Source organism: Quercus robur, chromosome 5 (genome assembly GCF_932294415.1).
Source record: "Quercus robur chromosome 5, dhQueRobu3.1, whole genome shotgun sequence".
NCBI classification, from domain to species: Eukaryota; Viridiplantae; Streptophyta; class Magnoliopsida; order Fagales; family Fagaceae; genus Quercus; species Quercus robur.
In genome coordinates, this window is record NC_065538.1 from 17325518 (window position 1) to 17340642 (window position 15125).

At 33.5% G+C, this 15125-nt stretch overlaps 3 protein-coding genes, 1 non-coding gene and 1 pseudogene across 4 annotated transcripts; 3 read left to right on the forward strand and 2 right to left on the reverse strand.

Annotated features, from left to right (window-relative positions):
* Nucleotides 1-491: 491 nt before the first annotated feature.
* LOC126727909 (putative leucine-rich repeat receptor-like serine/threonine-protein kinase At2g19230) lies at nucleotides 492-5736 on the forward strand (annotated as a pseudogene).
* A 1636-nt stretch (nucleotides 5737-7372) lies between these two features.
* LOC126727910 (protein FAR1-RELATED SEQUENCE 5-like) lies at nucleotides 7373-8836 on the forward strand. The gene has a single exon (XM_050433806.1). It carries the CDS (start codon nucleotides 7373-7375, stop codon nucleotides 8834-8836), a length of 1464 nt encoding a protein of 487 aa, XP_050289763.1.
* A 101-nt stretch (nucleotides 8837-8937) lies between these two features.
* On the forward strand, nucleotides 8938-9859 carry LOC126727911 (protein FAR1-RELATED SEQUENCE 5-like). The gene is made up of 2 exons (XM_050433807.1): nucleotides 8938-9640; nucleotides 9840-9859. The coding sequence occupies exons 1-2, from the start codon at nucleotides 8938-8940 to the stop codon at nucleotides 9857-9859; spliced, it is 723 nt and encodes a 240-aa protein (XP_050289764.1).
* Nucleotides 9860-11008: 1149 nt separating this feature from the next.
* LOC126727912 (protein LURP-one-related 7-like) lies at nucleotides 11009-12335 on the reverse strand. Its single transcript, XM_050433808.1, has 4 exons — nucleotides 12305-12335; nucleotides 12048-12160; nucleotides 11366-11408; nucleotides 11009-11103 (listed from the first exon to the last, which is right to left on the reverse strand). The coding sequence occupies exons 1-4, from the start codon at nucleotides 12333-12335 to the stop codon at nucleotides 11009-11011; spliced, it is 282 nt and encodes a 93-aa protein (XP_050289765.1).
* Nucleotides 11772-11850, reverse strand: TRNAR-ACG (transfer RNA arginine (anticodon ACG)). Its single transcript has one exon. It is a non-coding gene; the product is annotated as a tRNA-Arg (tRNA).
* Nucleotides 12336-15125: the final 2790 nt, after the last annotated feature.

The following is a 15125-nucleotide window of genomic DNA, read 5'->3' on the forward strand; positions in this document are numbered from 1 at the left end:
TCATGAACAGTAAATTTTGTCTCCTTCCGATGAAAGCAAAAAAAAAAAAAAAAAAAAAAAAAAAAAGAGAGAAGAGAAAAACGCAACGCAGGATTCAACGGAAACGCTGAATCCAAACGGCATCATAGCTCCCAAAAAGAAAAGAAAATTAAAAGACCAAGTTAAATTTTGCCAATTAAGTACAAGAAGTAAATGATGCAAGTCTGCAACTGAATTTTACCAATTAATACTTTGTAGCTTTGTGCCATATCTTATGATCTTATTTTGATTTGATGTACATAATCTTAAAACAATTACGTTCTATTTGTTTCGATAGAAAATCTTATGTAAATGTAGTTTTTAGTTTTTTTAGTATTTGGTAACATAAAAAAAAAAAAAAATGAGTCAATGGAAAGATATCTTTGATCAATAGAAAAAGTATGGTTTGTTTTTATAAATTTTTTTCCACTAATTGTTTTTGGAAAACAACTCTATCTCATAGCAAGCTAAATATGGGAAGTTTGAAGATTATTTTTCAACTATCGGATTTAACTTCCATAATATCGGATTCACCTACCTTTCTCTCCCACTCTCTTTTTGAATTAAAAAAAAAAAAAAAATTATAGTTGAAGCTATCATGGACATCAAGAAAATGTACAATGTTACTAGAAACTGGCAAGGCGATCCATGTGTCCCAAGTGAATACTTATGGGATGGTTTGAACTGCAATGACAACCATCATCCAAGGATCATCTCATTGTAAGTGCACTTCCAAACCATCAAAACTTGTGTTGAAACGCTGTGAAATTTCAATCAATATATTGTCTAATGTGAAAAAATCCTCAACTTGTACACACATCAAATGGACCCTCATATTTATTGATATGATGATGCATTATTTTAGGAAATGTGACAATGGAACAGACTCCTTTCATATGCTATAAAAAAAATGTTATGTCATTCCTTCTGATATTTGATTTATTCATTTCAACGGAAGGCTCAAACACATCACTTTCCCAAAATGAGAATAACTTTGTTTGAATTGCAAAGAATGGTAACAATTTTTCCTTCTTTCATAATGACTAGCAGGAACTTGAGCACAAGCAATATGACAGGGGAGATTGCAATTTCATTCTTTAATCTCAAAGCAATGCAGTCCTTGTGAGTCTTAATCTGAATTGTGATTGATATTTATCTTTCAGTTGCTATAGAATAGTGATAGCTAGACACCAGCAGCCGGCAGGTCCAGTAACACCATCTGCTAGCTTGAGATTATGGATCCCTTAATTGCAGAAGGTGTTAATGCTCGGAGAGTGTATATGTGGGATTTGATCCCAGGAATTTTTATCTGGAAAATGCTCTATGCAAGTCCTGCAGTTGAATATTAGGTTGTCAAAAAATAAATAAATAAATTGTTTAGCTTAACATCTGTGGATCTTGCTAACTCTTTTCCAGGGATTTGTCATAAAATGACTTAACCGGGCCTCTGCCAGAATTTTTGGCACTACTACCGAATTTGAACACCTTGTAAGTTTTTTAGCATTGATCTTGGTATAGCAAACATAAATTCAAGGGAAGAAAATTGAGGTGATCTGCATAATAATATCTTTGCAGTAATGTAAACGGGAACAAGCTCACAGGTTCAGTTCTTGAGGCTCTTCTGCAAACGTTTAGGGATGGGAAATTAATCTTAAGGTTTGCTTAACTTCCTCCCTCCAACATTTTTATTTACTTAGTAACTCTAATTTCATTTTTTTACCTTCTCATGTTTTCTCTCTCTTTGCCGTTTATAACTGCTTTTTATACATGCCAAATGCAAGAAAAAGTATATGTTGTTCACTGATATGTAAAATCAGATGTCTACTATATTTCTGACATCAATTTGTATTGCATGATGGAAGCACCATCTATCTATGTTTAATAACTTACCGGCTTATTACCTTGATGCATTTTATGCAAGTGTTGGCAAAAATCCAGATCTTTGTATGTCAGTTCCATGCAAGAGAAAAATGAAAAAGGAATATGTTATTCCAATCATTGCATCGTCTATTGCAGCAGTCCTGGTTCTTCTGTTCATCTTCAGTGCTCTAGCTATCTGTAGAAGGAAAAGACAAGGAGGTACGTCTTTCTTTATATTTTGGTTCAGTAATTGTTATCACAATTCACTGAAGTGAGGTTGTTTACAGGAGATGTAGCACCCAGTCCCAACTAGTCCTATTTTTCCTGTGATACACCAAAGCTATTTAGACAGTTATGAAAATCAATTATAGAAATTGAATAAAAATGCTGAGAATATTATTAGTTTTCACCAGTGGCGATTGCGACAAACCACACAATCAAGACAGAATATAATGCATTCGATAAAAATCCATCCATTTACCATTCAATATCTGAGTGGTAAATGTGCTCATTCTCTTCATGCAATGCACGTATATGAATCATGCTCGAGTCATGTTTCAGTTGTGCTTTACCTAACTTTATGATGTCAATGGGATGTATTTTTCTCAGGATTGCCATCCTGGGACTGTGTGGTGATACCCTTTTTTGCTCAACCAAAATGACAATATTAATTGCAGTATTAATCACATCCATGGGACCATGGGCAAGTTGGCAAGATTTCTAATAGTCATATGAGATCTCAAGATGCACAAAAAAAAAAGTAGTTAAAAAACAAATAAACAATTGACTATTTCTTTCACGACACCACCAAGTTCCTATATATACCACCACACACCAAGTCCGTACCTATATTCACCTAACATTGCCAAATAAATGATAACAATCCAGTCACTGAGCCACAGAGATTATTAACCATGTCAACCCAATCTCTTGCGGTTTTGTAAAGGTCTTGTTCCAGTCATCTAAAATTCTTGGAATTTAGATTGAGAAGGCAATCAAACTTGGGCAGATCACTTCATACAATCTTGAGCCCATGCTGACCATATAAATTTGGACAACTCTACCTTAAGCACAACACATAGATGAGCATGCAATCCAGGACCTCCTCTAGCTTTACCACTAACAAAATATTATGGAGAAACTGTAAATAAAGTCAGCTAAATGTAGCAGCAGATGGATTTGGTGGCACAAGCCCAAGAGTTTATTTTCATTCTGTATCTAGAATAGTGGACTCTAGATTTAATCCTCAAAAATGTTGTGTGAGATGAAATCGATTTGAGTACACAAACATGAGAGATTTAGAGCATAAAATCTACATATTCCCACGCAAGCCTTGAAATTTATTTAATAGGTTTTGCATTTTACAATTGTGAAAATCTTCCTTGCAGTAGATACGGTCACCAAATCCAACATCAAATCAAAGAATCAACATTATAGCTACTCAGAGGTTGTGAGCATAACTAATAACTTCAAAACCATCATTGGAGAAGGAGGATTTGGAAAAGTGTACCTTGGCAAATTGAGAGATGAAACTCAAGTTGCTGTTAAGTTGCTCTCTACTTCATCAAACCAAGGCAATAAGGAATTTCGAGCAGAGATTAGATTGAACATAGCAGCCAATCTTTTTGACTACTTAAAAATGTTAATTTAATTTGAAACTAGGATTGCATGAGGCATGCAGCTAAAATACTTTCATTTGATTAAATTGGAGCATTGGTTTGAAATAGGCACAACTCTTAATGATAGTCCATCATAGAAACTTGGTTTCTCTTGTTGGATACTGTGATGAGGGTGAAAAGAAGGCATTTATATATGAGTATATGGCTAATGGCAATCTGCACCGGCATTTATCAGGTATTTACCATTTACCATTTGTGTTTGAAGGCTCTTCATCATATGACCCACAATAAGTTACCTTTGTGGCTTGGTCAAATTAAAAGCATGATTTAGTTTAGGGCAAGGCTCCATAACTGCACCTATAGTGCTAGCTAAGCATATTAGAATCTGTACAGTCTTTTCCGCGATTAGTTACCTTTGTCAAATCAAAAGAATGTTGGCTTCTAGTGAGAGCAGGGCACCTAACATGTGCTGCTCATACCAGATGCGTATCAAGTTTTTTCCAGTGGGTAGTCTCATTTTGCTTGATTTTATCATGAAACACAATGCATACTGCCTATGAAACTGTAACTATGTCCTGCCCCTTAGTGAAGCACCTATGGTACTATCTAAGCATATTAGAATGTGGGCATGACAACTATCCAAAGGCCCAGGTAATATTTTCATGATACACCAATACAAAGCATAAGAACAATTAAAACAAACCAGAAAGAGGAAATGTGAGGTACCACCAAGCCAATCTAAGCTTAATATATAAAAAAGTACAATTTCTATTTCATATAATTAGGATTAGGGATGTGTAGTTTGACTAAAAACTCACAAATATTACTAATTTTCTGACAATATTGTGAAATCAGAGCTATCTTTTATAACATCCCAGCTTAAAGAGATAAATTGATAATGTTTTGGCTGCAGTGACAAACAGAAATGTCTTAACTTGGAATGAGAGACTTCATATTGCAGTGGATGCAGCACATGGTTTGTAAACAAATCAATTACATGATTATTCATCTTCAATATTGTTGTATTTCAGTTATAAATATATTAAGAATAAGTTACCAATGGTATATTGGTGGAGTTGTAGGGTTGGAGTATCTACATAATAGTTGCAAGCCACCTATAATCCATAGAGATTTGAAACCTTCCAACATTTTATTAAATGAACATATGCAAGCCAAGATAGCTGATTTTGGTTTGTCTAGAGCCTTCACAACAGAAAATGACTCTCATGTGTCAACTCGCCCAGCTGGCACGTTGGGATACGTTGATCCTGCGTAAGTTTTGAGACCTATTGATTTGAAATCCATATATATAATTGGAGTTAAGGGTGAATTTAAGTGTCATGTATATATGTTCTAGTGGAATCTGCAACACACTAAGCCTGTTATCATAAAATTTTCCACTAATTAAAAATATTTTCTGCCTTTAAAGTTCAAACATTGATTTCCAAGTACCCAATGCATCCAAACACTATAAAATTCACAAATTTCAAATAATTGAACAAAATTTCAAAACTTTGCAGTTTTTACAAGTACATAGTTTTATAATTTTGATGCACAGCTCACTTTCTTCACCGATAGGAGTTATATAAAGCATCAGGGTACTATAATAATTTTGATGCACAACTCCCTTTCTTCACCAATGGGAGTGTTATATAGAGCATTAGGATGCTTATTTAAGGTCCAAGCAATCAATCATTTAATCACTAAGTGCAACTAGGATAGGATATAATGAGAGTAATAGATAGCAGAATTAAATCAACCTATGAGTTTCTTGTATTTATCTATCCACATATGTTTTACATGCAGATTTCAAGCATCTGGAAACTTTAATAAGAAAAGCGATGTCTATAGCTTTGGGATTATTTTGTTTGAGCTAATCACAGGCCGCACTGCAATAGTAAGAGGCCCTGTGAAAAACAATCACATACTTGACTGGGTTAATCCTTTGATTGAAAGGGGTGATGTTCAAAACATTGTTGATCCAAGATTAGAAAGAGAATTCAACACCAGTTTTGCCTGGAAAGCTATAGAGATAGCCATGTCATGCATACCATCATATGTTATCCAAAGGCTAGACATGAGTCATGTGTTGGCAGAACTTAAGGAATGTTTGGCTCTAGAGATGGCTCATGAAAGAACTCGAAGGATGGCAATTGAGGCCAATTTAACAACTTCAAACATTCCATTCAAAATGACCCATTTGGAGTATGAATCAGATATTGTGCCTCATACTAGGTAGATTTTTTTGGGGGGGGGGGGGGGGGGGGGGGGGGGGAATATTTGGTAGTTTGGGGAGGGGGCATTAGAACCTAGACATCTTCACTAGAAAGCGTCAATTGAGCTATAAGGCTTATGGCCCCATCTTAGGTAGTTATCAAACAAAGATTAGAAGTCAAGTGTTCTTTGTATGCAATATGATAAGTTTGCGAATGTAGAGAGAAATATCATAGAGTGAATGTACCTTTTCTTGTTCAAGTTTCCTATTGTGGATCATTTCATCCTTAGTTCATACAAATTAGTTGTGAGGCCAGAAACTTGATTCTTTGTGAGTTATCTTTGAGAATCCATCTTTTTGACGCCCATATTAACTATCAATTTATAATTTTTTGGACAAAGTTTAGCTACAAAACCATTTGTAGCCTAAGGCTACAAACTGCTCTAATAAATTGACATGTGTAAAAAATGGCATGTGAATTGCACATGATTACTTAAGTAAAATTAACCCAACTAACCCTAGTTAACTACACCACCTATTAAAAAAATAAAAAAATAAAAACTAAAAAACTAAAATAGATACGTATTCTATCTCTCTCTCTCTCTCTCTCTCTCTCTCTGTGTGCGGCTTCTCTCCAAACCCAAAAACCAAATCCTTCTCACCACTGGTCACCCCCAATCTACCACGTGAGTCTCTCTCTCTCTCTTTTTTTTATTCCGTTTTGCATTTATTTTTCAATGCCACCAACTGTTTTTCAATGCCCAACAACTGTTTGAAACAAAGACTAAGTCAACATGTTTTTATTTTTCATCGTTGTTATTGATTGAAAACCTTTTCAAAGGTGATTATGACACAGTACAGTTCAATGGATATTAAAGGTTTTGATTGGTTTAATGGATATCGTATTATTGTTGTAGAATGGGTCTTATAGTGGCTTCAAGGGTGCAGAAACTAAATTAATATCTAACTTTGGAAAGAAACTAAAATCATATACACTGAACTTTTAATTGATAAATGTTGCTAGCATTGAAAACTGAAGCCTCAATGATGATTTGTTATTTTGTATACATAACGAGGAAGTATTAATTGCAATTTAACATCTTATTACTTGTGAGGATTAAATGATTCAACTATTAGCAAGAACTTGATGTTAGAACATTTTGCAAATCTGGTATATGGATAACCTTGATTCCTTAAAAAACTAAAGAGGATTTGCTAGCTGTAGTTTATAAGTTACCAAATCTTGTTTAATTTACTTATAAAAAAATGAAATTGTGTATTTCTTCTTCGCTAATATATAATAGTGCTGCTATTTGTTGTCTTGTACTGTGGTTTTGTTGTAGTTTTCCCTCACTAAATTAGCTAAGTTGTAGAAATTGTATTCCTTTTTCATTTAAATTTGAATTTATCTTTGATTCATCTAAAAAAGTTTGTTTTTCTTGTTCATATTGACTTGATTTTAAAAAATATAAGCAACTGAGGGTAAGTAAACTTTATAGGCTTCTAGACTTAGACATTCTAAAACTGTAATGTTTTTAAGTAATTCATTAAGAGTATTCTTTAATGGGTCCAGAATATTGGAATACTACTTTTTTAATATTGTTTATAAAATTTTTCCTTTTTCTGATTTGATTTTGAATATGTATCTTGACTATAGATGATGGATACTAGTCAAATCATTTTATTGGAAGATGAATTGAATGGTTGCATAGCTGATCAACAAGAGAAGGCTCAAGTAGAACCTACTCATGGAAGCCCAAACAAATCAAATACTCCAAGTAAATATAGCAAAGAAATTGTAGAAGTTCCAGAAATTGTGTTGGAAGATGAATTCATTGGTTGGATACCTGATCAACAAGAGAAGGCTAAAGTAGAAATTACTCCTGGAAGTCCAAACAAATCAAATACTCCAGCAATTGGTATGAAATTTGATTGTGATGATAGTGCATATGAATTTTACAAAGACTATGCTCACCGAATCGGCTTTAGTGTACGGAAACATTCTGTAAAGCGAGGAAATGTGGGGCAAATTATAAGGAGAACATTTAGTTGCTCAAAAGAGGGTGAACGAGTTTTTGACAAACGTCGAAAAAATGCATCTTATCGTCGTCCAATTTCACGAACAGGTTGTTTAACACAGATGACCTGTCATCTTCAAAAGGATGGCATGTTACATGTTGTTTCTTTTCACGGCCAGCATAATCATGAGTTTGCTCCTTCGCCAATGAAACATATGTTAAGATCAAAGAGAAAAATTTCACTTGCTCAAAAAGCCATTGCAAATGATGCAGAGAGGTCTGGAATATCAATAAAACAAACCATTGAATTATTGAGCATGCAAGCTGGGGGTCGTGAAAATCTTGGGTTTATAGATGTTGACTATAAGAATCATGTACATAATGAGAGGAGGATGGCTTTGAGGAAAGGAGATGGACCTGCAATGATGGAGTTCTTTCATAAGATGCAATTGGTAGATCCATCTTATTTTTATTCAATACAAGTTGATGATGATGGTCAAATCATGAACATTTTTTGGGCTGATACTAGATCAATAGTTGATTATGGGAACTTTGGAGATGTTATTTGTTTTGACACAACTTATCGAACAAATAGATATGATCGTCCCTTTGCTCCATTTGTTGGGGTTAATCATCACAGACAATCAATTATCTTCGGTGCAGCTTTACTTTATGATGAGACTATAGAGTCATTTAAGTGGTTGTTTGAAACTTTTTTAACTGCAATGTCAGGAAAGCAGCCAAGAACTATACTTACAGATCAATCTGCTGCAATGGCTAAAGTAATAACAGAGGTATTTCCTAAATCTAATCATCGTTTGTGTGTATGGCATATTTATCAGAATGCTGCTAAGAATCTACATCATGTATTTCATTCATCTAAGCAATTTGCAAAAGATTTTAGTGATTGTTTATATGAGTATGAAGATGAAGATGAATGGCTTATTTCATGGGATTATATGCTTAAGGAATATGGTCTTACTGATAATAAATGGTTGCATAGCATATTTGATGTGAAAGAAAAATGGGCTATTGTATATGGTCGACACATGTTCACTGCCGATATGAAAAGCACCCAACGTAGTGAGTCAATAACAATGTGTTAAAGAAATATTTGAAACCAAAACATGATTTTGTGCGCTTTTCAGAACATTACTCTAGAGTTTTGGTTGATAAGAGACATCAAGAACTACAGGCATAGTTCAAAATGAGGCAAACAAAACCGATTTTACAGTCTAATGTAGAGATGTTGAGACATGTTGTAGAGTTGTACTCCCCAGAAATTTTTCAAACGTTTCAAAATGAATATATGAAGATTGCTGATTGTACTATTTACAAGGCTAATAAATCTGATACTATCACAGAATACAAGGTCAAATATAGTCAAAGAATTCAAGAGCACCTAGTTAAATATGAAGCCTCAACTACTTCGGTGGAATGCAGTTGCAAGAAGTTCAGCTTTGTAGGAATTCTGTGTGCCCATGCTTTGAAAGTTCTTGAACATAAAAATGTTAAGAGACTTCCCGTTCATTATGTATTGAAAAGATGGACGCAAGATGCAAAGGCTGGTTCTATCAAGGACTATCATGGCATTGATATTAAAGGTAATGCTCAAGAGTCAATAGGAAAACGCTACTCTTATTTGAGCCACAATGCTCGTGAAATTTCTACACTTGCGGCAGAGAATGAGATAATGTATGAACATACCAAAGAATCTTTTGAAAAATTAATGAAGGAATTGCAAGAGATTAGAAAAAAATGTCATTCGAATAATATGGAAAGTTGCATAGAGGTCCATGATGATGTTACTACAGATGTTTTACAAGGTGATAGCATATGTAGGATTAAAACAAAACCTACTGTTGGGCGTCCAAAGAGAAGGTTGAAATCTGCATTAGAGAAGAAAAATGGTAAATCTCGAAGCAAAACAACACATGCTAAAAAACATGTCAGTGGCTTACAAAAAAAAGATTGTGAGGCGAGACAAGTTGAATCACTTGGAAGCCTAAATAAAGTAAGATATGTTACATTCCACTATAATTTGTCAATCTTGTAGGCACATAAATTTGTTTACAGTTTGTGACAATTATTCTTTGCTATTATTTACAGGTTTCAATAGCTACTTCTGATGTCATCCAAGAAGAGCATCATACTGGCAAAAGCACTAAATAGACTGGAGTTAGGGTGCAAGAATTTTGGGTGGAGATTGAAGACAATGCAAATTTATTTGTTATAGATTGAACACTATTTATTTTTGTTAGGCCATTGGCAGATTGAAGACTATTTTTTATTGTTAGACCATTGGCAAATTGTTAACTTTTTAGTATTTTTTTTTATCGTTAGACCATTGGCAGATTAAAGCTGGTTTTTTAGAACCATTGGCAAATTGTTAACTTTTTATTATTTTTTTTATAGTTAGACCATTGGCAGATTGAAGCTGGTTTTTTTATTGTCAAACCATTGGCAGATTGATGACTATTTCTTATTATTGTACCATTTGAAATGCACTAAGTTATTGTTTGATATAAAGTTTATAGAGAAAAAAGTTATGTATATTTATAGTTTAGGCTGAATTTATTTTGGCTATTGTGAGAGATAAAGCATGTGGTGCAAAATGGTACCACTTTTTCTGCATTCCTAGTTTACATTTGATAGGAAACCAAGAAAACTCTGTTTTTGTTTATTGATTTCCCTACAAATTACAATGCTGTCTTTATGTGCACATGACTTGGTGCAGATTATTGGAAGCTTGATTTTTATTTAATTAATTATATTTATTTTATCATATAGCTGTGTGGATCCTCTAGAATCTGTCAATTTATTGTTTGTAGATTAATCAAAATTGGTTTAGTTCTATACCCCAGAGTCTATGCTGTGAACTGGTGAGTTTGAAAGGAATTAGTTGTATTCAAGGCGACAACCCTCCAAGAAATTAATAGACGAGAAGAGAATAGTTTTTTTTTTTTTTTTTTTGAGAGAAAGGTAGAAATATATATATTGCAAGAGTCAATTACATGGTGTGCTCAACCAAAGACATGCTAGGCAACCAAAGACATGCTAGCCCACCTCAGCTTATGGTAGCCAACCCGAGTACATTCTAGTGTTGAGCATAATACAGTACCCCACGTAAATAAATAAAACATATAATGTAACTAGTGAAACTTAAAAAGACTATAGCCCTTTGGGCTTTGGTGCACTCTCAGGTGCTAGTGGACGTCTTGCAGTGTTCCTGGTACTCCTGCAGCACTATGGAGGGTGCTTTATCGTAAGTGTTATCTTCAATCTAGAAATATTACAACCAATGCCACAACCAAAGCATGATCATCAGATCTAGGAAATATGGTTAGTCGAAATTTATTCCTTTTAGCATAAGCTGCCGCAACTTATACCTACATCAAAACATAAGAGTGAGACCTTATGTTGAAAACCACAATGAATAAAATTGTACTTACAAAATTAAGAGAAAAAAAATATATAACCAATCTACAACACTTACATTGCAGCAGCTAGTGGCTCTTAACAAATCTATGAGACAAAATTTTAAGGAACGAAAAAAAAAAAAAAAATTCATGCATGAAAAATTAGATGAATCTATTAAGAGATGAACAAGACCTAAAAATCATGTCATTCTGTACCTATACATATAATTAATTCCCCAGCAAGAGTAATGTAGCTCAACTGTTCAAGTCAAGAGATCAACAAGATAAATTAAGGCCACAAAAGAAAAGCATGGTTTAAAAGTTCATAACATAAAGCAAAAGTCATGTATCTTATCTTAGTGTAGCTAACTAAGCAATTTGTTGAGCTCTCAGCAAAAAAAAAAAAAAGAAAAAAGAAAAAGAAAAAAAAAGAGAGTGTTGAGCAATGCTATTAAGTTTGTACCAAGTACATATTTCTTTGTCCAGTCATCAAATGTATGCTGTTGTTAAAAATCTTCAATAATTTCTAGTCTATACACAAATCACACACGCTTTGGGTCCGCTATCCCGATCATGATTTTCCTACCCCAGGGGTAAAGGCCCTTCCCTTTTTGGCCGGTTATGGGCGAGGAGGGATTCGAACCCCCGACACCGTGGTTCGTAGCCACGTGCTCTAATCCTCTGAGCTACAGGCCCCACCCCGTCTCCACTGGATTTGTTCCCGGGAGTACCCTAAACCTCTGGTAAATAACAAAATATGGTTCTGCAAAGTTACTTATCAGGCTTAAAACAATATATCTTTGTTGCATTTTTCAGTAAATTCCACAAAACACAAAGCAAATCTGAATCATTAAGGCTTCAATTTTCAATGCTAGCAACATTTATCAATTATTTGTACCTGAGCCACAATATCATTTCCTCTGTAGATAGTGTAGGACTTCTGGAAAGGAAAACCTTTCACCTTTAACTTAGAGGCTGAGTCTTCCCCATCCTTAACAATAGCCCATTTTTCTTTCACATTTTTAAGTATATATTCAACGCATATGATTTTAGTTTCTTCCCAAAGTTAGATATTAATTTAGTTTCTGCACCCTTGAAGCCACTATACGACCCATTCTACAACAATAATAAAATATCCATTAAACCAATCGAAACCTTTAATATCCATTGAACTGTACTGTGTCATAATCACCTTTGAAAAGGTTTTCAATCAATAACAACGGTGAAAAATAAAAACATGTTGACTTAGTCTTTGTTTCAAACAGTTGTTGGGCATTGAAAAACAGTTGGTGGCATTGAAAAATAAATGCAAAACAGAATAAAAGAGAGAGAGAGAGAGAGAGACTCACGTGGTAGATTAGGGGGTGACCAGTGGTGAGAGGGATTTGGTTTTTGGGGTTGGAGAGAAGCCGCACAGAGAGAGAGAGAGAGAATACGTATCTATTTTAGTTCTTTAGTTTTTATTTTTTTAATAGATGGTGTGGTTAAGTAAGGTTAGTTGGGTTAAGTTTACTTAAGTAATCATGTGCAATGCACATGCCATTTTTTTACACATGTCAATTTATTAGAGCAGTTTGTAGCCTTATGCTACAAATGGTTTTGTAGCTAAACTTTGTCTCATTGATTGATCAAGCAAAAATATACTCTGAATAATAATTTGGGTGAATTCCATGGCTTCTTCCCTTCAAATTCATTGCCCCTATGGGCCTATGCCTTAAGCTGCTTAACAATCTTCTTTGCTAAAGTCATTTCTTATAATAATTATTCAGTTTCTCAAGAGTAAAAAAATATGGTATTTACCTTCTCTCCACAAAGAATCTAAATTTATGAAGAAATCTAGTTTTCTATTAATATTTACAATTGAGAGAATGAATCTTTATAGTCTAGGGGTATACATGGGTTAGGTCAAGTCGGGTTTGGACAGTTGTGGCTCTAGGAATTTTTCTCAAGGTGGTCATTAAAAAACTTAAATTAAACAAAATTTAATAAAATAAAATTTGAATATATTGATATCACAAAAAAAGTGCAAATACATAGATCTTTAAAATTCTATTCTACGAGTTTCATATTTTGAAATTGATGTATGATAGTTTCGTTATCAATTCTATCAACTACATCATTTTCAATGTATACAACCCAAAAATCATTAAACTACTGATATCCCATCCAATTACGAACATCTTGCCTAATAAGTAACAATATAAACAAAAGACATCATCTTTTTTTTTTTTTTTTTTTTTTTTTTTTTTTTTTTTTTTATGATCAATTGCAAACAATTTTTGTATTCTTTAAACTAATTAGTATTAAATCAACACAATGCTCCATTAATTTCTTTTTTAGGGAAATCATGGCCAAGAAGTTGACAAAAACCTCTTTGTAAATATGCTCTTCTTATTTCAACCTAATCAATAGGATGAAAAGATGAGACATTTTCTCATAGCCTATGATTTGAAAGAAAATTATTAAAGTCAATACAGTTTTGCTTAGAATATTAATCTTACAATACAAGTGATTTCTTTATAAGAAATTTATTCATAGTGCAAAATAATAAAGGGTAAACTATAAGTTCATTCAATATATTCAATTTAGGCATTCAACTATTATATTAATCATATTCAATAAAGTATTTAGGAATTACTTAATTTAGTGCATATGCGTATGTACATAATATATCACATAAATCCAACAAATTCAACTAGACTAAAATAAACACTAATAGACTAGCCATTTGAAAAGGTGTGTCTTTTGAGAATACAATTTAAACACCACAATTAAACATTTGATTTGGGTTTTTAGGCTAAATTGTATTTGTTTGGGAAATTTTTGAAAAGTGTTATGTTTGCAACATTTTTACGACACATTTACAATAAATCATAGATGAGCAATTTTTACTAGTTCTAATTGAACCTACCACAGAAATCACTTTTTTATCCACCAATAACAGCCAATAACAACTTACTACTTAAGATTTATTTGTGAAATTATTGTGAAAATGTTGTAAAAATTGCATTTTTTGAAATTCTTTGGTTCAACCTTCAACGGACCAAAATTTTGGAGTGACCAAACTTTATTTTTAATGAACTCAAATTTTTATTTAGGGTGTTCAAGATTTTTTTTAGGGTAGTCAAGATTTTTTTCTCGGATGGTCAACACCCATATTAATTTAAAATTCAAAAATTTTAAGGTATTAAAAAAAAAAAAAATCAATTCAGGGTGGTCATATGACCACCCTGAGTAACGTGTAGAGCCGCCAATGGGTTTGGGCTCAATCTAGACCCGACCAAATCCCGTTGGGTAATAGAATGGAGGGCCTGTCATTGACCAAAGAGCATCATCAGATTGAATCAAATCGGATTCAACCTAGTCAAGTCAGTTTCGATTGAAATGGAGAGAGGCAGAAAATCTTCATCGGAGATCTTGAGATCTCCACCAATAGACAACAATGATTTTTGTCATAGACAACAGAGATCTTAACAGAGTTGATAGGGGTGATTAGATCAATTTGACCAATTTTTGGAGAGTGAGACCCACCACTCAACCCGATGGAATTATTGAAGTTGCACATCCATTGTTGACCACCACTCTCATCGAATTGAGTGGGTTTTGGATCAGGCCACCACTAGTCAGATAGTTTGACCGAGTCGAGCAGGTCTAGGATAGATGAATAATATTAGAGATACAAACTATTTTACAAAAAATTTTACAAACTACTGATGTGATGAATGATTATTAATAAATGAAAAAAATGATATTAATTGTGGACCTAGATGAAAACCAATAAGAGGTTGGTCACATTAATATTTTATAAAAATATTGTAAAATAATTTGTGACTGTAGCATTACTCAGGATAGATATGATCCCGTAACCCATTTCCTTCATTATTTAATGCCACATGTGTGTGAGTCTTGATAACACAGCACCGTTTGGATCAGTGGCTGCGATTTTCTTTTTTCTTTTTTTGATAGAAAGGCAATA

Bases quoted from the DNA above. Each gene is read 5' to 3' on its own strand.
- LOC126727912 (XM_050433808.1), bottom strand. From the start codon at position 12,335: ATGACACAGTACAGTTCAATGGATATTAAAG. The intron at 11,409-12,047 runs GTACAAATAATT...TGACTTGAACAG, and splicing joins GAAATGATATTGTGGCTCAG to TTGAGCTACATTACTCTTGC. The intron at 11,104-11,365 runs GTACAGAATGAC...AAGTTGCGGCAG, and splicing joins GGAATTAATTATATGTATAG to CTTATGCTAAAAGGAATAAA.
- LOC126727911 (XM_050433807.1), top strand. From the start codon at position 8,938: ATGAGGCAAACAAAACCGATTTTACAGTCTAATGTAGAGATGTTGAGA. The intron at 9,641-9,839 runs GTAAATCTCGAA...TATTATTTACAG, and splicing joins TGCATTAGAGAAGAAAAATG to GTTTCAATAGCTACTTCTGA.
- LOC126727910 (XM_050433806.1), top strand. From the start codon at position 7,373: ATGGATACTAGTCAAATCATTTTATTGGAAGATGAATTGAATGGTTGC.